Source organism: Pan troglodytes, chromosome 3 (genome assembly GCF_028858775.2).
Source record: "Pan troglodytes isolate AG18354 chromosome 3, NHGRI_mPanTro3-v2.0_pri, whole genome shotgun sequence".
NCBI lineage: Eukaryota > Metazoa > Chordata > Mammalia > Primates > Hominidae > Pan > Pan troglodytes.
This window is the reverse complement of record NC_072401.2, coordinates 54,401,519-54,426,999: the sequence shown is the minus strand read 5'-3', so window position 1 is coordinate 54,426,999 and position 25,481 is coordinate 54,401,519. Positions and strand designations below refer to the sequence as shown.

The window sequence follows — 25,481 nt, the reverse complement described above, 5'->3', positions numbered from 1 at the left end:
CAGCGACAGGGTTTCACCGTGTTAGCCAGGATGGTCTTGATCTCCTAACCTCGTGATCCGCCTGCCTCAGCCTCCTAAAGTGCTGGGATTACAGGTGTGAGCCACCGCACTCAGCCTAACATAATTTCTTTTATCTTCTGTAAAGTAGAAATAATACTAGCACTTCATTGGATTGTTGTCAGAATTAAGTTAGATAATGTATGGAAGGCATATAGTATATTAAATGGCAAATAACTGACCTGTAAGCAGTTACAACAGATTATCTCCTCAACACTTTATTTTTTAAATTCAGCCCTTTCCAGCTCAGGTCAAAGTTCTCTAACCTGGCACTGCTCTTCTACAAACTTTTGTTATTCTTTCAATTTCTAGATTCAAATTAGATTAGTTATTCTGTCAACCCAACAGATACCAGTGAAATTTATTCCCATGTCCTCTCTCTCACAAAGATGAATGTTGCTGAATTATTTTGTGGGTACTGAATGTCTCTCTTATGGGCCTAAATCTTTTCTCCAGTTTCAGTTGCAATTTGCCAACTCTAATCTTTCAGGAGTTAGGGCTGCTCTGCTTACACCACTGGTTTTTAACCTTTCTCTTTTGATAGCTACATCATCAGTTTTTGTTCACTTCTCCCTTGGGGTACTTTGGTAGCAAGGTTTCCATATTTTTAACACAGTACTTAGTTTCCCTGTCCATCTTTGACATATCACAGAATCAGGTTTAACATAAAACTTCCAAATACAATAGCGCCTGGTACAAGAAATATTTGTTGAATGAATGAGACCATTTCTTTTCTTTCTTTTTTTTTTTTTTGAGATGGAGTCTCACTCTGTCGCCCAGGCTGGAGTGCAGTGGCGCGATCTTGGCTCACTGCAACCTCTTCTTACCAGGATCAAGTGATTCTCCTGCCTCAGCCTCCTGAGTAGCTGGGACTATAGGCGCGTGCCACCACACCCAGCTAATTTTTGTATTTTTAGTAGAGGCAGGGTTTCACCATGTTGGTCAGGCTGGTCTCAAACTCCTGACCTCGTGATCCGCCTGCCTTGGGCTTCCAAAGTGCTGGGATTACAGGCATGAGCCACTGCGCCCAGCTGAGACCATTTCATTTTATGGTTAAAAAAAAAAAGAAAAAGAAAAGGATGCTGAAAATACACTATTAGTATTTATTAAGATGACCCTTAAAAGGGAGAAAAGGATTAAACAAAATCAGACTAATAATTTTATTTTTTTGAGGTGGAGTTTCACTCTTGTTGACCAGGCTGGAATGCAATGGTGCGATCTCAGCTCACTGCAAACTCCACCTACTGGGTTCAAGCAATTCTCCTGCCTCAGCCTCCGGAGTAGCTGGGATTACAGGCATGCACTACCACACCTGCTATATATTTTTTTGTATATTTAATAGAGACAGGGTTTTACCATGTTGGTCAGGCTGGTTTCAAACTCCTGACCTCAGGTGATCCGCCCACTTCAGCCTCCCAAAGTGCTGGGATTACAGGCGTGAGCCACCACGCCCAGCCAGACTAATAATTTTAAACCATTTGGTTTAAATAAAATATTTTTCTTATCCCCCCCAATTTGCAAAAAGGAATCTTGTTGACTTGGGACAACACTGTCATCTGGACTCCGCAAATAATATTCTAGTTACTGCATTTATATTTGTTTTATATTTCATTTATTTCTTTTTGAGACACAGTCTCACTCTTGTTGCCCAGGCTGGAGTGCAGTGGCACTATCTAAGCTCAATGCAACCTCCGCCTCCTGAGTAGCTGGGATTACAGGCGTGTGCCACCACACCCGGCTAATTTTGTTTGTTTGTTTTCACATGGAGTTTCGCTCTTGTTGCCCAGACTGGAGGGCAATGGCACGGATCTTGGCTCGCAGCAACCTCCACCTCCCAGGTTCAAGAGATTCTCCTGCCTCAGCCTCCTGAGTAGCTGGGATTACAGGCATGCACCACCACGCCCGGCTAATTTTGTATTTTTAGTAGGGATGGGGTTTCACCATGTTGGCCAGGCTGATCTCTAACTCCTGACCTCAGGTGATCCGCCCACCTCAGCCTCCCAAAGTGCTGGGATTGCAGGCGTGACCTGCTGTGCCCAGCCTGTTTTATATTTTAGCTACTTGTTTGAAGGCTTTTGGACTCAAACACAAATACTGATACAATTTTGGAGAATAATTCTATCCACTTATATTCTACCCACTGGAATACTCTATAGATGAGAAAGATAGACCTTGAAGAGGTCCAGAATATGCCACTATGGCATAAAAACTATTTCAAGCAGAAGGTATTTGAGCTTCTGAGATCTTACCTATCTAAAAGCAGAGTCTCCCAGTATAATTCAATTGTTATCAATTCCCTCCCTGGGAGCAACCAGGGAAGACTGGCTCTTATCACAGAAGATGAGATGTCTCCATACCACACCTAAACAGATATTGTCACAGAACTACCATATCTCCCATGTATTCTTCTAAAGGCCCTTTTAAATCATTTATTTTCCTATAAGTGCCGTTCCCCCCTACCTTAAGATGGTATATAAACCCCCCAATTTTTTTTTTTTTTTTTTGAGACAGGGTCTGGCTCTGTTGCCCAGGCTGGAATGCAGTGACACAATCTTGGCTTACTGTAATTTCCATCTCCCAAGTAGCTGGGCTTACGGGCACACGCCATCACACCCGGCTAATTCTTATATTTTTTGTAGAGATGGGGTTTTGCCACGTTGCCTAGGCTGGTCTTGAACTCCTGAGCTCAAGCAACCCACCGCCTGGGTCTCCCAAAGTGCTGGGATTACAGGCGTGAGCCACCGCGCCTGGACCCCCGAATTCTAACCACCTCTTTGAGTTACATTGTTCTGTGAACTCCTGTAAATGCATTAACTAAGATGTACAATTGAATTTTGTCTTTTCTCTTGCTAGTCTATCTTTTGTCATAATTTGCAGGCCCCCAGGAATGGAAACTAAGAGGTTAAAGGAACAGTTTTTCTATACAGGTGCAGCTATAGAAGCAAGCATTATGCATGGTTACATTAGCATCACTATTTGTGATGAATCTATAGCAAGGCAATTACTGCCATGGATGTCCCTACCTATGCCATCAACCCTGGAATTTGGAAATAAGAAAGGCATCAGACACAGCAGAGATTTGGCAAGGGACATGAAAGAGACTTCCAAATGCTTCCATGAAGTAAACTGCACTATAACCAGACTGCAATGTAAATATATCAACAGAAGGAGTCAGTGAGACCCTAAAAGGATAAGAAGGAGCCCAGGGAACAGCTTTGGAGTGATTTCTGCATGCATTATCTGGGGCAAGGGCCACTTGGCCACTCCATTGGAATACTATGATCTCCATATCAGGGAGGAGTCGAGGCTCCTAAACTCCCTCAGCTGAAGGACACTCCTTAAAATCACCTACATTCTTTTGTTGCGATGCTAAGTAGGCACTCAGTAAACGCTTACTGAATGCATGAAGAAGGCTCCCCCAGGCAGCCTTCTGATTGTAATCTGGCTTCCCTGTAACTTCCTATGGGGAGAATGTGCGGACAGGAGGAGTCTCTTCCTTCAGACAGTTAACATTTCTTCTTACACATTAACAAATGATCAAACACGAGTGTGGTGCAAGGTTCAGATAGCAAAAGCAGATTTCACAGGGCTTAAACAGTGTCTGCACCAGTGATGAGAACCAGACAGCACTCCAGGACCAGACACTGCGGAGGCAGCAGCCAGCACCCCAGAACACTCCACCTCTCAAAAGTCCCCCAATCCACACCACTTACCCTTAGTCACGTATGCAACTTCTACTGGTTTCCCCCAACCCCTAGACCTTTAATTGAATAAATATTTACTAAATGTCTACAAAGGGCCAGTCCTAAAATGTATACGACTGTGAAATAGACAAACAGGGTTTTTAGCCAGTCCTAAAATGTATACGACTGTGAAATAGACAAACAGGGTTTTTAGCCTCTTGAGGATTGAGGTCCCCTCAGCTGGGGATACAAGATAGCAAGAGGTGAGTTTAAGACAATGGATAAAAGCAATGCTAGAGGCATATGGGAGCACCAGATTCTGACAGAGTGGGAGAGAAGTCTTCCAGACTGAAAACTGAAGAATAAGCAGGCACCAGGATGTGAATGGAAAATGATCCTGAGCTTACCTTTCATTCATAATTTCCTTCCTTCTTTGGCTATCTATTTGATTCATAAGATGTTTCCAAGGTCATTTCATTTTCTTATTATTAGAGTTTAATTAAATGATAATTTAACCTAAATATAATTTCATTTTACCACGATGTTTCTAGGGTATCTCAGAGTAAATGCTTCTTTTGATTGATAAATAAATTTTAGTTCTTAAGCAAAATGCATAGTCCTCTGTAATGTCTATGAAAGGTTTTTTTTTTTTTTCTTTTTTTTTTTTGAGACAGAGTCTCACTCTGTCGCCAGGCTGGAGTGCCGTGGTGTGGTCTTGGCTCACTGCAACCTCCGCCTCCTGGGTTCAAGGGATTCTCCCGCCTCAGCCTCCCAAGTAGCTGGGATTACAGGCACGCGCCACCATGCCCGGCTAATTTTTGTATTTTTAGTAGAGATGGGGTTTCACCATGTTGGCCAGGCTGGTCTTGAACTCCTGACCTCGTGATCTGCCCACCTCAGCCTCCCAAAGTGCTGGGATTACAGGCATGAGCCCCCGCCGGACCTGTTTGTTTGTTTTTTGTTTTGAGACAAAGTCTTGCTCTGTCACCCAGGCTAGAGTGCAGTGGTGCTATCATGGCTCACTGCAGCTTGGAACTCCTGGGCTCAAGTGATCCTCGGGCCTCAGCCTCCTGAGTAGCTGGGACCACAGGCTTGAGCCACCATGCCCAGGTAATTTTTAAAATTTTTTATAGAGACAGGGTCTCACTATGATGCCCAGTATGGTCTCGAACTCCTAGGCTCAAGTAATCCTCCCGCCTCGGCCTCCCAAAGTACTAGAATAGTAGGTGTGAGCCACTGTGACGGCCCAATATATTTTTTTAATTTAATTTAATTTTTTTGAGACAGAGCCTTGCTCTGTCACCCAGGCTGGAGTGCAGTGGCGCAATCTCGGCTAACGGCAATCTCCACCTCCTGGGTTCAAGCGATTCTTCTGCCTCAGCCTCCCAAATAGCTGGGATTACAGTTGTGTGTCATCATGCCCGGTTAATTTTTGTATTTTTAGTAGAGACGGGGTTTTGCCATGTTGGCCAGGCTGGTCTCAAACTCCTGACCTCAGGTGACCCACCCGCCTTGGCCTCCCAAAGTGCTAGGATTACAGGCATGAACCACCACACCCAGTCTTAATTTTTTATCTCTAGGCCTGCCCTGAGATTTAAGCCTGTTCAACCCACAACCCAGGACAGCTTTGAATGTGGCCACAAATTCATATGCTTTCTTAAAACATTGAGATTTTTTTTTTTTTAGTTCATCGGCTATCATTAGTGTATTTTATGTGTGACCCAGGGAAGCCAAAATATTGGACACCCCTGATCTAAACCCATTGCCATACTTGGGGAAAAACATGCCCAGAGGGGATAATCTTTCCCCTCCCCAGTGGAGGGCTCAGGTCCATTAAACTGCCTGACCTCCCAGCATTCGGGTTCCTCAGAGATGCAGATAGCCCATTTCAGAAAACAGAATGCCCACAAAAGCCTGGGCTGCGCCTACAGGCTACCTGGGAGGTACAGGCACACACAGAGAAACAAGAGGTGGCAACCTACAGTAAATCATGTTTTACCATTTCAACAGAAGTCTGGAATTATAGACCAGAGCCATATTAAGTCAAATTCCTACTTTCCAGTGGATTTTCCTGTGTATTGTCTCTAGTCGCTTCCCTGTGGTGATCAGATGTAAAGCTTATTTTGAAAAATAAAAGGCCTGCACAGGTCAGGGAGTGGGTTGGGAGAGCCAGAGAAGAGCACATTCCACCCTACAGGAGGCCTGGAGGAGGGAGGCCTTCCAGGAAAGATGGATGGCAGGGAAGGCAGGCTGGGAAGGAGAGTGAGGGACAAAGGCATCAGGGCTGAGTAGTGGAAAGGCCGTCCCTCCAGAAGTTCTGCCACAGCCACATTCAGGATCTCCTAAGTGAGCTAGGCGGGGGCCTTAAAAAGAATGGGTAGGAAGTTAACACACTTACTGTGGAAGTGGGCTATGAAGAAAGAACAGGTGTAACAGCCTCTCAACATCTATAGACCAGCAAATGCCATAAAATTTTACTGCCCTTAAAACTCATGCATAATAGTTATTTAGTGAGCATAGGAACAGTGACTGGAATAATGAATACTTGCTATGTGTCAGGCACTATTTCTAGTTCTTCCCATACACAATATATATACATATACATATATATGTATACACACACATAACATTATGTATGTCCCCACTCATTTAATCCTCTCAACAACCCTATTGTTACCAGAAAGGAGTGACACTATGAGGTTGGTTCTATTATTATTTCCATTTTACAGATGATGATATAGGCTCACAGAGGTTAAGTAACCAGATGTAACTCATAGGTGAGTGCTTTGGAAACTCACTATATTGTCCAGGCTATTCTTGAACTCCTGGGCTCAGGCAATCTTCCCACTCAGCTTCCCAAAGTGCTGGGATTACAGGCACAAGCCACTGTGCTTGGTGTGAGAACATTCTGGAATGCCTAGAGAGCAGGGAAACATTCAGCATGGCTCTAGAGAAGGGGTCAGGTGGGCCAGGGGCAGGCAGTGAGGTGGTCAGTGTCAGGGCTGCTTTGTGACAAACACTTGAACTTCAGCTATTCTTATAAACCTGGATATTGAGGCAGCATTGTGTTTTTGTTTTTGTTTTTCCTTTGGTAGATATAGGGCCTCACTATGTTGACCAGGCTGTCTTTAAGTCCTGGCCTCAAGTGATCCTCCCGCCTTGGCCTCCCAAAGTGCTGGGATTACTGGGCCATGCTGCTCTATTGTATTCTTGTATACTGTTATGGATTCTGGAGCTAGATTGGGCTTGAATCCTGAGCTCTGCCACTTAGCAGCTGTGGTGTGACATTAGCCGAATGAGCATAATGAAATCAGCCTGACCAACATGGAGAAACCCCATGTCTACTAAAAATACAAAATTAGCGGGGCGTGGTGGCGCATGCCTGTAATACCAGCTACTCAGGAGGCTGAGGTAGTAGAATCGCTTGAACCTAGGAGGCAGAGGTTGTGGTGAGCCGAGATCGTGCCATTGCACTCCAGGCTGGGCAACAAGAGCGAAACTCTATCTCAAAAAAAAAAAAAAAAAAAGAATGAGCATAATGATACTGCCTACTCTACAGGGTGGTTATGAAGATTATATTAGCTAATATATGCAAAGTTATTAGAACAATGTCTAGAATATGGTCAAAGTTGACCACCACTAAAGGTCTATGTTAAATGACAAGCAGCAAATCGGAGTGGAAAGGACTATTATGCACAGCAAGGGGAACTGCTAACAACCTTAACAGCAAAAGGGAAAAGAGTGGCCAGGCTTGGTGGCTCATGCCTATAATCCCAGCACTTTGAGAGGCTGAGGCGGGCGGATCACCTGAGGTCAGGAGTTCGAGAGCAGCCTGACCAACATGGAGAAACCCTGTCTCTACTAAAAATACAAAATTAGCTGGGCGTGGTGGCGCATGCCTGTAATCCCAGCTACTCGGGAGGCTGAGGCAGGGAGGTGGAAGTTGCGGTGAGCCAAGATCGCACCACTGCACTCCAGCCTGGGCAACAAGGGCAAAACTCCGTCTTGAAAAAAAAAAAAAAAAAACAGAAAACACGGAAAATAGTATAATAAAAGACAGGTATGTACAGGACATGTGACCCTCCAGCCCTCAAATAAAAACTAGACATTCACAACCAGGTTGGGATAAAGAAATTGACCTGAGATAATGTCTACAACACTTAAGACAATTATCGGCAGCGCCGTGGCTCACGCTTGTAATCCCAGCACTTTGGGAGGCCGAGGTGGGCGGATCACGAGGTCAGGAGATCAAGGCCACGGTGAAACCCCGTCTCTACTAAAAATACAAAAAACTAGCCGGGCATGGTGGCGGGCGCCTGTAGTCCCAGCTACTCGGAGAGGCTGAGGCAGGAGAATGGCGTGAACCCGGGAGGCGGAGCTTGTAGTGAGCCGAGACTGCGCCACTGCACTCCAGCCTGGGTGACAGAGCGAGACTCAAAAAAAAAAAAAAAAAAAAAAGACAATTATCAGTTTTTAAGTTTTTGCTATAAAGGATCATTAGTGGTTAGCTTAATTATAATCCGGTGGTTTAACAAATCAATGTAGAAAAATGTTGATTGGGCCTTAGTCCTGTCAAAGATAAATTTTATGAAATTAAAATGAACTTGCATTTTTCAAACTTTGTGGCATTTACTTAGAGCAGAACTGGATTTACTGAAAGCAGAATATATTATTCAATATTACATATTAATTTTCAGAATAAAAATGTAAACATTAATTTAATTAACTCATTGGGTTTTTTAAACTACTGTTACTACAAATGACCTGCTTTTCAGCCAATATATACATAAAATTGAGATTTATTTCATAGTAAATTCCATGTATATGTAATTAACAGACCCTCTATAACCAACTATGTGCATCGACAAAGTGTTACTTACTGTGCTGTGTGCTGAAATGGTTGCCCTCTGCTAGAGGGATAGGTATTGCCTTAGGGAAGTACCCCTTTCAATTTCAAACCAGAAAACTAGGAACTGTCAGGGAAGGTGTTAAGAAGGCTGTCAGGACCTTTTCCTTGCCCTGTTTCTTGGCCTAGTCTTGAGGAATCTAGGTGAATACCCTTCTCCCCCACTAGACTTGGCTCTTAGAAAGAACTTGGCAAACATGTTTTGTTCTACTCTAGCCCCTACCATCAAGCCTGGCTAATGATTCCTTGGATGCTGGGAGTAAAGAGGGCCCAGTATGCATGAATAGCCCAAGAACTAGGAAGACAGGGATCCCCGTGAGCTGCAGAGGGTAAACAAATTCTATAAGCCACATGATCTCGATTGACATCACTCTCACTCATATAATTTATTTCTCCTAGCAGCTAGAACCCAGCTCAGCTGTAGACTAGATAATAATTCACAGCAACTGGTCCGCAGCCTTAAAGGGGGAAGCAGTGCCTCGTAGAGGCAATTATGCTGGTGGAAGCAGTAATTTGTGAGACCTGAGGAGATGGTCCATACATCTTGGGGAATACAATAATGATAATATGGTCCGGTTGAACCTCTCCACTGGGATCTTCTCCATTAAGTTACAAAGTTTGGGCTGGGCATGGTGGCTCATGCCTGTAGTCCCAGCACTTTGGGAGGCCAAGGCAGGAGGATCGCTTGCACTGAGGAGTTTGAGATCAGCCTGGGCAGCAGAGTGAGACTCTCTACAAAAATAAAAAACAAAAATAGCTGGGTCCAGGCACAGTGGCTCATGCCTGTAATCCCAGTACTTTGGGAAGCCAAGGCAGGAGGACTGCTTGAGCCCAGGAATTCAAGAACAGCCTGGGCAACATGGTGAAACCCTGTCTATAAAAAATACAAAAAAATAGCCAGGCATGGTGGCGCGCACTTGTAGTTTCAGGTACTTGGGAGGCCGAGGTGGGAGAATAACCTGAGTCCAGGAGTTGGGGGCTAAAGTGAGTCATAACCGGTCACTGCACTCCAGCCTGGGTAACAGAGAGAACTTGTCTGAAACAATAACAACAACAAAACAACCAGCCAGGCCGGGCATGGTGGCTCACACCTGTAATCCCAGCACTTTGGGAGGTTGAGGCAGGGGGATCACAAGGTCAGGAGTTAGAGGCCAGCCCGGCCAAGATGGTGAAACCCTATCTCTACTAAAAATACTAAAATTAGCCAGGTGCGGTGGTTGGCCCCTGTAATCTCAGCTACTCGGGAGGCTGAGGAAGGAGAATCGCTTGAACCCTGGAGGCAGAGGTTGCAGTGAGCTGAGATTGCACCACCACACTCCAGCCTGGGCAACAGGGTGAGACTCCGTCTCAAAAAAAAAAAAAAAAAAAAAAAAAAAACCTACTATGAAAAAAACCGACCAGCCAGGTGTAGTAGCACATGCCTATAGTCTCAACTACTCTGTAGGCTGAGGTACAACGATTGCTGGAGCCCAGGAGGTAGAGGCTGTAGTGAGCCATGATCATGCCACTGCACTCCAGCCTGGGCAACAGAGCAAGACTCTATCTCAGAAAGAAAGAAAAAGGAAGGAAGGAAGGAAGGATTGATTTGTGGTTTCATTTTTATTTAAAGAATGCAGTTGTGTGTGTGTGGTGGGGCGGGTTTCAGAGATGGGGTTAGGGGGTCGTGTCTCATTATGTTGCCCAGGCTGGACTCTAACTCCTGGGCTCAAGGGATCCTTCCACCTCAGCCTCTGGAGTAGCTAGGACTACAGGCACACATCACTGCACCCAGCTCAAATAATGCTGTTTTTTACAGTGTCATCTATTCCAAGGGTTGCTAACCTATTCCCTTCAACTCCATCAACTCACTCTGGGTCCTCACTTGGGTAAGAATAGACCAGGTCTGATGGCCCTTGGCTTGAATTTATTGAAAGGGTATAGACTAAGGTCAGCTAATTCCATTTAATGGAAAAAAAAAAGCTTATTGAACATATGACCACATACTAGGTAATGTAATGTGCTAGGTACCAAGCTATTACTGAATGTTAATGATACCTTCTATAAATGACAAGGTGTGGGATGTGTTTGGACTGCTTTATTTTTATTTTTTCTAGGGACAGAGTCTCACTATGTTACCAAAGCTGGTCTTGAATTCCTGGGCTCAAGCAATCCTCCTGCCTTGACCTCCCAAAGTGCTGGGATTACGGATGTGAGTACCACACCCAGCCTGCTTCTCGAGTTGGTGGATGACGACATGAGAAACCAAGAGGACTGTCTCTCCTTGTCTCCATGTGCTCTGACAAGATTGCAGCTTTGTCACAGGCCAGAAACAACTGGGAAACACTTCCTCTGTAAGTAGGCCTCTGTAATCTATTGGTTACTTTTCCACATCTCATAAATTATGTACTTCCCCAAGTGAGCTAACTTAGCTGGGAAGTAAGCAAAATTGACCCTTTAACAATAGGGGTTTGAACTTTCTCCCACAAGAATACAAGCTCCACAAAAGCAAACATTTTTGTCTGTTTTAATCATTGCTAAATCCCCAGTGGCATAGTAGCTGCTCACTAGCCGCTTATTTATTTGTTGAATAAATAAATGATGAAGCCAGGATTCAAATTTAAGTCTGTCTGGCTTTATTTATTTATTTTTCAGGAACGGGGTCTCACTTTGTTGCCCAGGCTAGAGTGCAGTAGTGTAATATAGCTCACTACATCCTCAAACTGCTAGGCTCAAGCAATCCTCCTGTCTCAGCCTCCCACGTAGCTGGAACTACAGGTGCACACCACTAGGCCTGGATAATTTTTTTTTTTTTAAGAGATGGGGGTCTCACTATGTTGCCCAGGCTGGTCTTGAAATCCTAGCTTCAGGCAATCCTTCTGCCTTGGCCTCCCAAAGTGCTGGGATTATAAGCAGGAGACACCGTGCCTGGCCCTGTCTGGCTTTATTTTATCTTTTCTCACCATTCCTATTCAACCTGTCTGGCTTTAAAGAGTAATTTTCAGCCGGGTGCAGTGGCTCACGCCTGTAATCCTAGCACTTTGGGAGGCCAAGACGGACAGATCACCTGAGGTCAGGAGTTCAAGACCAGCCTGGCCAACATGGTGAAACCCCATCTCTACTAAAATACAAAAATTAGCTGGGCATGATGGCGGGTGCCTGTAATCCCAGCTACTTGGGAGGCTGAGGTGGGAGAATCTCTTGAACCCAGGAGACAGTGGTTGCAGTGAGCCAAGATTGTGCCACTGCACTCCAGCCTGGGCGGTTGAGTGAGACCCCGTCTCAAAGAAAAAAAAAAAAGAGTAATTTTCTTCCTACTGTCTGTCTCTCTTATAATTATTCTCATCACCTACCATATAGTGTGAGGAAAATAAAAAAAGAATAAAGGAAAGGGGCAGGGCATGGTGGCTCACGCCTATAATCCCAGCACTTTGGGAGGCCAAGGTGGGCGGATCACCTGAGGTCAGGAGTTTGAGACCAGCCTGGCCAACGTGGTGAAATCCTGCCTCTACTAAAAATACAAAAATTAGCTGGGCATGGTGGTGCGTGCCTGTAATCCCACCTACTCAGGAGGCTGAGGCAGGAGAACTGCTTGAATCCAGGAGGCGGAAGCTGCAGTGAGCCAAGATCATGCCATTTCACTCCAGCCTCTGCAACAACAGCAAAACTCCATCTCAAAAAATAAATAATATAATATAATATAAAGGAAAGGAAGAATGAAAGGGAAGGAGAAAGAGATGGTACCAAAGAGGATGGGATGAAATTCAGGCTCGGGCATCAGCTGCAACATGGAGCCCCTTGGGTCTCTCCTCCCTAGCAAACTAGTAGTTTTGTTGGGGTTCCAGATGACATTTCTCTTCCACAACTGCTTCTACTTAATTTGTTCCCTAAGTCTGTTGTTATTTGTGATTATAAAAAAGAAAAGCTGGAAATTATGGAACAATTGAAAGAAGAAATAATCACACAAAACCCTTCCATCAAAATACAACTACTGTTAGCAGATTTTGAATGTCCTCAACACAAAGAAATGATAACTGTTTGAGGTGATAGATACGCTAATTACCCTAATTTGATCATTATACATTGTATACATGTATTGAAATGTCATATTGTATCCCATAAATATGTATGATTATGTGCCAATTTAAACAATTTTATATATATATACATATACATATATATCTACTCTTAGTTTATATCTTACTACATTTCCTTCTAAGCTTCTTCCTGTGTAAATATTTTAAACTTAGCTGGGATCATTCAGTAATTTCATATCTTGATTTATTCCTTTTTTACCATCATTTTTAATTTCTGTCATATACTAACATTATTTTGAGGTACATGATCTCATCATACTCAATGTAAAATTCTCAGTTAAATAAAGTGAGATTTTACTGCCAACTGGTATTAAATTTTCATGTTTTTCACATTGATTCTGTGAGAAGAGAATGTTAAAATTCCAGTTCTTACAACTGACAAGAGGAAAGATTTTTACAGTTCTCTCTGTCAAATATTTTTTAAACTGCAAAGAATCAATACAACACATGATTGTGTTTCTTTATAAAGCTGAGCAAATGCCATTATTCTCTGAGTATTTTCCCCTCCTAGGTCCCTCTAGATTACGATCACTGGGAGAATAAATGAATAGCCATTAACCCCAAAAGTGAACAATTATCTTGAACTATAAGGGAGGTGAAAATATCCAAATAGAAAGAAATTTGAATCAGGCTTTTTACTTAATATACACATAATGTTGTCTTCATCTAGTATATAAGACCATTCCATAAAGAGTTCTGTAGATTAATACAGTATGGAAGTAGTCTTAGTTATATAGCTGAAGGGAGTGACAAAAGATTTAAGAGAATATAGAATTTCTAAAACCAGCAAAAGGAACTATAGTATAGTGACTAGACTAGAGTTGCAGATCTGTTATGCCATTTACTAGCTATGTGACCAAAAGTGATCAAAAAACAAAACAAAACAAATAAACAAAACCCTATTCCCATAGGTTAGAGGTGGGTATTTTTAAGTATCAATCATAATTCAATTTAATCCTTACACCAATGCTATTAGGTTGGCAAGTTGCTTACCTAGTTTTTATCCTCCCTTCTATTGAGAGAATATGTCCATATCAAAACAAAACAAGAAAATAATTCATTTCCCAGGCACTCTGGCAGCTAAGAATGGACACAGTTCTTAACAAAATAGGTGGAAGTTGAAAGATGGAGATTCCTGGAAAGCTTTTCATACAGGAGGCAGACTGGCAACTACCAATGATTCAGGCAAGAATATGAAAGGATGCTAAAATTGGAGAGTGAAAGTTTGATGAGACACAGGATATTTATACACTATTAAAGCATGTTCCCAAATGATACTTACTAATTACAAGGGGAAAAAATAGTAACTGTACAATGGAGAAGACTGGTAGACAGTACTTTAAACTATTAATCAAAAGTGATATCACTGGCAGGGAGTGGTGGATCCTGCCTGTAATCTTGGCACTTTGGGAGGCCAAGGTGGAGGATTGCTTTAGGCCAGGAGTTCAAGACCAGCCTGGGCAACACAGCGAGACTCTCAACAGAAATCAAAATAAAATAAAATACATTAGTCAGGCATGTTGACAAGTGCCTGTAGTCCTAGCGACTCAGGAGGCTGAAGCAGGAGGATCCCTTGAGCCCAGGAATTTGAAGTTACAGTGAGCTATGAATGGGGCACAATACTGCAGCCCAGGCGACACAGTAAGACCCCATCTCAAAAAACAAAAACAAACCAAAAAAGTGGTAACACTAATAATGGGAAAAATAGATGTCATATACTTTCTGAGAGGATATACTATGAGAAGGACAGCACTTCTGTGATATTCTAATTGTGAGGCAAGCTCAGACAAACCTAAATTGAGGGGCATTCTACAAAATAACTGACCAATACTGTACTCTCCAAAACATCAAGATTATGAAAGACACAGAAAGATGGAGTAACTATTACAGATTAAAGACAGCTAAAGAGACATGACATCTAAACACAACACATAATCCTGAATTGGATCCTAGACCAAAAGAAAAAAACTTTTTCCCCAAAAAGGAAATTAGTGGGACTACTGCCAAAATTTGAATAAGGCCTGTAGATTAATTAGATAATGGCAATGTATCAGTGTTCATTTCCTGGTTTTGATTATTAAAATCATTGAGAAAATACTTTTGTCTTTAGTAATTAGACACTGAAGTATTTAGGTGGTCAAGTGACATCATGCCTACAAATTCCTCTCACATATTCAGGGGGGAAATATATACATTTAAAGAAAAGAAATGATGCCGGGCACAGTGGCCCACGCCTGTAACCCCAGCACTTTGGAAGGCCAGGGCGGGCAGATCACGTGAGGTCAGGAGTTCGAGACTAGCCTGGCCAACATGGCGAAACCCCATCTCTACTAAAAATACAAAAAATTAACTGGGCGTGGTGGCGAGTGCCTGTAATTCCAGCTACTCAGGAGGCAGAGGCAGGAGAATCACTTGAACCCGGGAGGCGAAGGTTGCAGTGAGCAGAGATCGCACCACCGCACTCCAGCCTGGGCAACAAAAGTGAAACTCCATGTCAGAAAAAAAGAAAAGAAATGATAAAGCAAATGGGGTAAAAAGGTTCACCTTTTGCAATCTCTCTGCAATTCTGAAATTAGTTCAATATAAAAAGTTAAAAGGGTAGAAGAATGGGAAAGGCACACTCATTTGTAGATACTTTTTACCCTTCACCTTTGCCCCTTTTCTTGCCCAGAATAATAAATGTGATGCTGGAGATAGAACAGTCAGCCTGTAACCTCAGGCCAAGGATGCCTGCACAGAAAAATTCCAGCTTGCATCCAAGCTGGCATCCTACAGCCTCTGTTGTTAGTCCTGCACTGCCTACCTCCTAATTTATTCAAGACACTCTTTAGTTTGGTGTTCTATTGCAGCACGTGGTAATCCAATTGATACAGCAAAATTAAATAATTTGCCCAAGGTTACAGCAGTCCAAAAGTGGCAACATCTGTCTAGGTTTGCAAAGAAAACATGCTTTTCTGGTCTGTATCATGCTGAAGTCTAGGCTTCTCTCTCTGTGAAACAGGAATAAGAATTTCTAGCAGTCCAGAACGAAAAACACACAGGAGACTGCCTATGGTAGGGCCTGGCACAGAGGACAGAGGCTCAAATGTTTGCCGAATCAATAATTCAAGAAACCAAGCACATCTGTTTTCAGTATTCTGGTATACTGAGCTATTTTAAGTACTGAAGGAAAAAAAAAAAAACTGTATTTATGTGGGTGCAATACTCTAGCTGCTGCAGATATTAGTCAGCAATTTCATTCAGTTTCTTGGATCTCTCTCACATTCGATCCTCACTGTATCCTTCACAGAAATCCTTCTACCCTCTCTTTGTCCATCAGCTCCTGCAACTCATGTCCCCATCAAAGGGGCAGAGTATGGATCCCATGTGAAAAGCTCTCTGAACACAGTGGCTTACTCAGCTGGGGCAGGCAAGTGTTAGACCACAAGAAGGACCATCCTTCCCAGGTTGTCAGAAAAAAATCAAAACTGCTGCACCAGGAAGGCCTAGCCTCTGGCCAGAGCTAAGCAGCTATCCAGAGGCTGAGGCTCAAAAAGCTTCATGCAACAGAGTTAAAGGTGCAGGAAAGAAGACACTGAAAGCTAATCAACCCATCAGCCATGCCCCGGGGCTTTTCTGAAGTTGATAGCAATCACTAATATATGTTAAAATGAAATGTGTTAAATACTTCCTTTCACTGATTGGTTTTAAATGGGACAAATTACGAACTTTTTAAAAAACAAAGATCCTGGTATTTATTACACCATAAATACCAAAATACCAGTATAGTCATTTTTCTCTGACCCAGATACTAGAACGAGACCTAGATAGCAGCACCCTCACATGAAGGAGACCGGCTGCTGCAATAACCTATACAGACCTTAGATTCTGAGCTATTTAGGAGTCAATACTCACATACTTGGGAAAGAGAGAGCACATCTAGGACTAGGGTCTAGGTCACTTTGGGTCACAGACTTTGTGCCCCTGTCCTGAAAAGGTCATGTGTGTAGGTATTGGAGGTGGGGAGAGGGCAGTGGGAAGGGCAAGTTGGATCTTTTCTAGTTCTTTTTTTTCCCCTGGAGACACAGTATTGCTCTGTCACTCAGGCTGGAGTGCAGTGGTGCAATCTCAGCTCACTGCAACCTCCGCCTCACAGGTTCAAGAGATTCTTGTGTCTTGGCCTCCCAAGTAGCTAGGATTACAGGCACGTGCCATGATGCCCAGCCAGCTAATTTTTTCTATTTTTAGTAGAGATGAGGTTTCACCATGTTGGCCAGGCTAGTCTCAAACTCTTGAGCTCAGGTGATCTGCCCACCTCAGCCTCCCAAAGTGCTGGAATTACAGGCGTGAGCCACCACACCAGGCCCTCTTCTAGTTCTTGGGTTTTTTGTTTTGTTTTGTTTTTCTTTGTTTTGTTTTTGTTGTTGTTGTTGTTTTTGGAGACAGAGTTTCCCTCTTGTCACCCAGGCTGGAGTGCAGTGGCGCGATCTCGGCTCACCGCAACCTCCGCCTCCCAGGTTCAAGCGATTCTCCTGCCTCAGCCTCCCGAATAGCTGGGATTACAGGCATGCACCACCATGCCCAGCTAATTTTGTATTTTTAGTAGACACGGGGTTTCTCCATGTTGGTCAGGCTGGTCTCGAACTCCCAATCTCAGGTGATCCACCCGCCTTGGCCTCCCAAAGTGCTGGGATTACGGGCGTGAGCCACTGTGCCCAGCCTCTTCTAGTTCTTTATACCACCCACAACTAGTATGGCGTTTGTGTGATCCTGTAAGGAAGCATCAGGGGCAGAGGCCAAACAGAAGACTTCTCTTCTTTGCCTCTTTGTACTTACAATCTTCTCATCTTCCATCCCTCTGCCCATGGACTCCTAAGCTACTGGCAGAAAATTATGTCCACACCCAACTACCTCTCCTTTTCCCAAACCACCTGCCTATGCCAGTTCTGGACCCTCCACATAACATCTGCAGGTTACTGAGCCCATCCTGATTATCTCCCTAGTGTATCTGTCAATCACAGGCCATTGGCATCTTAAAGTCAACTTCATTAAAAAACTGGAATTATGGCCGGGCATGGTGACTTATGCCCGTAATCTCAGCACTTTGGGAGGCTGAGGCGGGTGGGTCTCCAGGAGTTTGAGAGCAGCCTGGGCAAGATGGTGAAACCCCATCTCTACAATAAAATAAAATAAAAATTAGCTGGGTGTGGTAGTGCACACCTGTAGTCCCAGCTACGCAGGAGGCTGAGATGGGAGGATCGCTTGAGCCTGGGAGAAGGGGGTTGCAGAGAGGGGACCTTGGAAGTGTGGGCTGACTTTGGAAAGTTTTGGTCCAGGTCAGCTACCATCTGCTGGCCTGGAGGCCCAGTCTGATCTCAAGAGACAACTCTGTCATTCCCTCCCGCCACAAATACTTGCTTGGGGCATAGCCTCAGGCAAATGACAGAGATCAGCTGCCAACTACTCTAAAATCATAGCTTGCTGGGAAGTTGGCAATGACTCCATTAAAATCATCTTAAGCTTACATGGAATCTTGGCATCACCCAATGCGAACTTCAAAAGCTTTGGTCTAGCTATCGAATGGGACAGTAAAGACTGCAACCCTACCCTGGCTATTCAGGACATACTTGTTCAGCTGGCTTGAGGTGTTGGGGGAGAGACAATGGTGTTGGGAGGTAACAGTCAAATTCTCCACAAGAAACAGTGCTAGGGCCTGGATCTGATAAACTTGTCCCTCGATAAACAGTTTTATAAAAAGTCCTTTGGCCAGGCATGGTGGCTCATGCCTGTAATCCCAGCACTTTGGGAGGCTGAGGCGGGTGGGTCACGAGGTAAGGAGATCAAGACCATCCTGGCCAACATGGTGAAACCCCGTCTCTACTAAAAATACAAAAATTAGCTGGGTGTGCTGGCACGCACCTATAATCCCAGCTACTTGGGAGGCTGAGGCAGAATAGCTTGAACCTGGGAGGCAGAGATTGTAGTGAGCCAAGATCGCATCACTGCACTCCAGCCTGGAGACAGAGTGAGACTCCGTCGCAAAAAAAAATTGCAAATAAAATAAATAAATAAATAAAAATAAAAAGTCCTTTGGAAATGAAAATGGGATTTCCTAATTTAGGTGTTTCTTCTTTCTTTCTATTTTTTTTTTTTTTTTAGGTGTTTCATAAGTAATTCTGCTTATTGTATTTTCTTAAAAATGGAAACACACCTGGGTTATACTTCCTTTAAAAAAAGGGTATAGATTTGCTTGCTGATTTAAGTACAATGCAATGTCAAATTACGTTTATTAAATAATGTAACATGATCTTTTGAATCTTTGCAGAGGCAGAACTTACGCTAGCATACACTAGTGATAATGCTGGAAAAATAATTTCAAAAAAAACTGGCAAGCAGTTTAAGTACGTTAGGGGATACAGTGAGCATGTATCGTTTTTCTTATCCTGATAAACATTCTCCTGGCATACTATTCCAGATTTCCTAGGAGAAATGTGAATGTCCCTGTTCCCCAGCTCCTATGCCATATGCTTTGAGATGAGATGAAGACTTCTACTCCTTGCTTTAGAGGTGGGAATGTGACTCAAGGCCAATCAGAACATCTCAAACCTTAAACTACAGGAATTAGCTCACCACATAGGCATGCGACCCAATCAGGTTCAATGAGTCACAAGGAGACTTTTGCTGGGACTCTTAGGAGAGAGGTTGGGAGTCTTTGATGAACTTGGGCCTAGGATACTAGGACTATAGGTCCTGGCAGCCATCTTGCCCCGCATGGAGCCAGAGAAAAAAAAACAAAAACAGTTAAGGAGAGCAGAGTCCAGAAATAGTGGAAACCCAGATCACAGGGAAATTGGCTTGATACCCCAGATTAAGCCTCATCTGAAGTAACAGACTTCTCAGTAACATGAGCTAGTAGGGCTGGAGTTGAAGACTTACAGGGTAATATCTTTAAACGTTCAGTTGTTAAGAAATTGATAATACCGAAGATGATCAGGGTCTCCACTCTAATCATTATTGAGTACTTACTATGTTTCAAGTACTAAGTAATATGAACGTTACAGATATTATCTAATAAAATCCCAAAAACAACGACAGGAGGCAACAATTACCATTCCTTTAAAAAAAAGTAAAGCAGGAACTCTGGGCTCTATAGCATGTGAGACACCTCAACTATTCCAAGTCCTTACCTTGGTCTCATTTCTTGAGACGGAGTTTCGCTCTTGTTGCGCAGGCTGGAGGGCAATGGCAAGATCCTGGCTCACTGCAACCTCCGCCTCCCAGTTTAAGCGATTCTCCTGCCTCAGCCTCCCGAGTAGCTAGGATTACAGGCATGCACCACCACGCTCGGCTAATTCTGTATTTTTAGTAGAGACGGGATTTCTCCATGTTGGTCAGGCTGGTCTCAAGCTCCCGACCTCAGGTGATACACCCGCCTCGGCCTCCCAAAGTGCTGGGATTACAAGGGTGAGTTACCGTGCCCGGCCTGGTCTCATTTCTTATCTCCTGAGAGAGGTAGCTGTCCAACATTTTAGCCTCTGAATCTTTTTGTTCAAGCGAAACAGGAAGTATAAACAAATGAAACCAATCAAATGGAGCAGGATGGGAGGGCCCAGAACCCTTTTTTTTTTTTTTTTTTTGAGAAAGGATCTCACTCCGTCACCTGGGCTGGAGTGCAGTGGCACAATCTTGACTCACTGCAACTTCAAGCAATTCTCATGCCTCAGCCTCCTGCGCATAGCTGGAATGATAGGCCACCACGCCCAGCTACCAAAACCTTCTTTCTTGGACTCTCCTCTCCCAAGGATTTCCTAAGGCTTTTAAAAATATTTTGAGGGGGCCGGGCGCGGTGGCTCATGCCTGTAATCCCAGCACTTTGGGAGGCCGAGGCGGGCGGATCACGAGATGAGGAGATCGAGACCATGGAGAAACTCCGTCTCTACCAAAAATACAAAAAATTAGCCGGGCGCGGTGGCGGGCGCCTGTAGTCCCAGCTACTCCAGAGGCTGAGGCAGGAGAATGGCGTGAACCCAGGAGGCGGAGCTTGCAGTGAGCTGAGATCGCGTCACTGCACTCTAGCCTGGGCGACAGAGCGAGACTCCGTCTCAAAAAAAAAAAAAAAAAATATTTTGAGGGCTAGGCGCGGTGGCTCACGCACTTTGAGAGGCTGAGGCAGGCGGATCATAAGGTCAGGAGATCGAGGCCATCCTAACTAACACGGTGAAAACCTGTCTCTACTAAAAATACAAAAAATTAGCCAGGCATGGTGGCATGTGCCTCTATTCCCAGCTACTTGGGAGGCTGAGGCAGGAGAATCGCTTGAACCCGGGAGGCCGAGGTTGCAGTGAGCCGAGATCGCGCCACTACACTCCAGCCTGGGTGACAGAGCGAGGCTCCATCTCAAAATAAATAAATAAATAAATAAATAAATAAATAAATAAAAATATTTTGAAGCCTGGGGCAGTTGGCTCACACCTGCAACCCCAGTATTTTGGGAGGCTGAGGCAGGAGAATAGCTTGAGGCCGGGAGTTTGACATCAGTCTGTGTAACATAGCAAGACTTCATCTCTACAAAAAAAAAAAATTAGCCAGGCATGATGGTGTGCACCTGTAGTCCTAGCTACTCAGGAGGCTGAGGCAGGAAGAGCTCTTGAACCCAGGAGTTCCAGGATGTATGTGCCACCACGCCGAGCTAATTTTGTATTTTTAGTAGACAACGGGGTTTCTCCATGTTGGTCAGGCTGGTCTGGAACTCCCAACTTCAGGTGATCCGTCCACCTCTGCCTCCCAAAGTGCTGGGATTACAGGCGTGAGCCACCTCGCCCAGCCTCAACTAGTCTTTTTTTTTTTTTTTTTTTTTTTTTGGGACAGGGTCTCACTCCATCCTCCCAGCTGGAATGCAGTGGCACAATCATGGCTCAATGCAGCCTCGATCTCCCAGGCTCCAGCGATCCTCCCACACCCTCCCAAGTAAGTGGGACTACTGGCTGGGAATACAGGCGCATGCCACCATGCTCAGCTAATATTTTATTTTTTGTAGAGACAGGGTTTTGCCACATTGCCCAGGCTGGTGTTGAACTCCTGAGCTTAAATGATCCTCCCACCTTGGCCTCCCAAAGTGCTGGGATTATAGCCATGAGCTACGTCTTTAAAAACCTATATATGATACTGAAGGGGCTTATAACCTAGCAAAATAATAAATAAATAAAAACCTATATATGATAGATTTCAAATACAAATGATCATTTATATTTATCCTCCCAAGCAGGCATAGACAACATTCCACCTTACTACCACCCCAACTAAAAAACAATCTTATGCAATTATATTTCGTTGTTTTTGCGAGTTTTCCACTAGAAAGTTAAGTGGGACACTGAAAAAAGCAATTTGAAAAAATGAATTTCAAACCAATGAATTTTGTTCGTTGATCTATTGTCAGGTTTGGTTTAGAAAAAGATCATTCTTAATTTTGATTATATGTATTTTAATGATTCATAGGACTCTTATCCTGAATGCTTAGATTTATGAAAGCCAGAAGTATTAACAGTGCAAGTCAGGCCGTCACAATTTGTTCAAGTTTTCTCTTCCTTTATTAACTCAGGTAGTTCCTGAGCATCTACCATATTAAAGGAATTATACTAGATGATTAAAGGATGCAAACAGGAATACAACACAGTCCCTGACTTTTCTCCCTCTACAAAATCAGTAGAAGTGGATTAATATGTAACTCTTCCTCTGAAATAAGGAGTCTATTTCATGGTTGTTCTGTAGTGACAATGCCTCAGGGATCCCACCTTCATCACCTTTGCACCCAACTGTCCATCACTCCTGTGCAGGGGATGCTGCTGGGGAAGAAAACAGGTCAAATGCAGGGAAAATTCATAGTAAGCTGTTACTACTACACTCACGAAAGTATAGTAACCTACTTTACTCACTGAAGTACAGTAACCTACTGTACCCACCAAAGTTTAAAACAAAACAGGACATTTGACAAGGCTGGTGCCTTTAAACAACTATGCTAAAATGTCAAGGCACTCTTTTTAATTATTAAATAAGAGGAGTAATAGACATTTGTGGCCCACTCCATCTATGAGCCTCATTCCTGATGATGGGGTAGAGTGAGGTTCAGGGACAAGGTGAAGTGAGGTTCAGGGAGGGGTGAGGCTTAGGGGCTTAAGTGAAGTTCTTTGCATGCATTTCTTAGTAACAAAAATGCTGAGTAACTTACTGGTTACTTTTTTTAGGCTGCAACAAAATGCTCCCATGGAAAATGTCTACGGTAAAATGTCAAGTGTATAGCTTTAAAGCAGAGGACAATGCTTAGCGCACAGTATTTTTGGCAGTATGACCCCACCATTCTCCAAGTTGCCCAGGCTTAAAACGTTGGCACTAGGAAACGCATAGCTTATGATGTCTTCCCTACAATTTCACTTTACAGATTAAAAAAAGGGAACCTCCTCTTAGTATAATATTCATATATTCTTTCAATAATTTATTCATTTATCCATCAATATCACCTTTTATGAGACAGTGGTAAGCAACAGAGATATAAAATGAATAACATAGTCCTGCCCTTAACAGTTTGGTTTAGCAAGCATTTATTCAATGTACACCATATACAGTATCAATAACTGCAAAGTGCTAACATATAGATGTGTACCTACATTTTAGGGAAAGCTTTCAAGAATGATGTCAGAGTTGAGTCTTAAGGAATTAGCAGGAGTTTGCTTGATGAAGAGAAAGGAAGGGAAGGGCATATCCAGGTCTGAGAAAAATGCCCAGAGTATGTGGGGGAGGCAGGAGCTGAAAAAGTAGGCAGGAGCTAAATCATAACAGGCCTGTATGACAAACTAAGGAGTTTGGACTTTATTCTGGACAGAATGGGGAACAACTGGAGGATTTTAAGAGGAGTGACATGAACAGATGTTTTGTTGTTGTTAGTCTCACCCAAGGATGGACTGGAGATTGGACTGGAAGGAAGCCAGGGCTGAATGCAGACAAACTAATTAGGAGGCTGTTGCTGTCATCTCAATGAGAAATGATGAGAAGAACATAATCTATGTCACAGGCACAGAGGATGGAGAGCAGAAGACCTATTTGAGAAATATTCTATAAATAGAAATGATAGGACATGACTATTGATTGGACATGTGTGGGTGGAAAGCCAGAGTCTAAGATTCTTCCCAGCTTCCTCTGTCTAGCTTAGGCAATTATTTGGACAGTGGTACTACTGAGCACGGCACGCACACAGTAGAAGCAGCATATTGACTTTTTTTCTTTAAGGGAGGCAGGGAAAGATGACGAGTTCAATTTTAAATGCTGAATCTGAGACCTGTGGGGAATCCAAGGGGAGAGGTGCATAAGTCAGTTAGCTAACTAGACCTGTGCTTTTTAGCCTCAAGAAATTTACAAGACTATTCCAGAAGCATGTGTACTGACAACCTCACTGCCAAAGGAACAGGCATACCAATTAGAGAAAATGACAATTTTTCATGTAAAAAAAAAAAACTGAAAACACAGGGGTTGAGAGTTAATAACGAAACATTATGTTACTCGCCAAACTGACACAGCAGAACAATGTATTTCTCTAGTAAGCTAAATGTAGGGTTTGATGGGTTTCCTCCTGACGACACTTGAAAATAGAGGTGTACCTGGTGTTTAGATCTAGGAATTCCTTTCAGCAGGTTTGAAGAGCAAGAGCTGAGAAATGCGCCCTCCAGTGGCAGTGGAATGAGGGGAGTCTAGTAACCCTTTTTACCACCAAACAAAGCCCTGTAAAGAAATGCAATTTACCGGGATCAGAAAGCCACAATGCTGGTACCAGTAAACCGTCAAACCAAGCGAACCCTCTCAGGTGCCAGGAAGCCTTACCTGTCACGTTGGCCAAAGGAAAATTTCACTTTCGACTCAACAAAATAAGACCTCAGATTTGATAGCTTGCAGTAAGTCCCGCTTGGCGACGATTAAACACCCTGCAAGTCGAAACGCGTAGTCTAATCAAATCCTCTCCAGCCTGCAGGGCCGGGCTTCCACCACGTGGGTGGCTGCGGCCAGCAGGATCAATCCGCGAAGGGTGGGGGTAGGAGGCGTGCCCCTGCGGCGGGAGGCGGGGCCTGCGCAGTGGGTGGGGCTTCGGCGGAACCTAGCTAAGAGGTTCCTCTCGCCTCCGCTCCCCTTTTGCCTTCAACCTTCGAGCCGCCACGTAATGCCACGTCTACGCGCATGCGCATCTTGGCCGCTGCTGGCGGCTGTTTCCGGGCTTAGAGGGCTGGAGTGGCCGCCGAGTTGGAGGCGGTGGTGGCAGCAGTAGGAGAGTGTAGAGTGCGGGATTGGGGGCCAGGCCCTGCGGAGGGCGGGGAAGTTGTCTTCTTTTTTTTCCGGAGGGGCCGGTAAACCTGGTGGCTGAACGGCAAGATGAATTTCCTCCGCGGGGTAATGGGGGGTCAGAGTGCCGGACCCCAGCACACAGAAGCCGAGACGGTGAGAGGAGCAGCGGGTCTGGGACTTGGGAAGGGGTCCGGGCAGGGACGGGGACGGAGCACTCGGAGACCCGAAGGTCACCTCCAGCGTCCCACCATGGAGGGGGGATCCACATGCCGCCTCCCCCTTTGCCCTCCTTCCGCTCCTGAAATCCCAGAGTTATTCAATCACGCCCCCAGCTCAGTCCCCATTGCTGCCGTTCGGCCGGACTGACGGCGGCCGCGCCCCGCAGCTCTGTAGGCCCTGAAGCTCGGGCTAGGAGAGTGGTCCGCAGGTGGTACCGCACGGGAAGGGACGGATGCGCGG

At 44.2% G+C, this 25,481-nt stretch overlaps 2 protein-coding genes across 6 annotated transcripts in view; one reads left to right on the top strand and one right to left on the bottom strand.

Moving 5' to 3' along the window:
• G3BP2 (G3BP stress granule assembly factor 2) overlaps window positions 1–24,911 on the bottom strand; it is an 80,785-nt gene extending 55,874 nt beyond the window's left edge. For 2 of the 4 annotated variants that reach the window (XM_054682988.2, XM_054682994.2), the window contains exons 1-2: window positions 24,567–24,832; window positions 24,347–24,467 (exon numbers count right to left, since the gene is read on the bottom strand). The gene's annotated coding sequence lies outside the window, so the exon portion shown is untranslated. Of the gene's footprint in view, window positions 1–24,346; window positions 24,468–24,566 lie in introns of all 4 variants that reach the window. The other 2 variants (XM_024356111.3, XM_054682987.2) reach the window with 2 other exon arrangements.
• The window catches only part of USO1 (USO1 vesicle transport factor), an 89,602-nt gene continuing 88,988 nt past the window's right edge, over window positions 24,868–25,481 (top strand). Inside the window, exon 1 of one of the 2 annotated variants that reach the window (XM_001153547.5) lies at window positions 24,868–25,175. In XM_001153547.5, the coding sequence (XP_001153547.2) occupies window positions 25,110–25,175 (66 nt within the window). In that variant the 5' untranslated portion in view covers window positions 24,868–25,109. The remainder of the gene's footprint in view (window positions 25,176–25,481) is intronic. The other variant, XM_009447726.2, reaches the window with a different exon arrangement.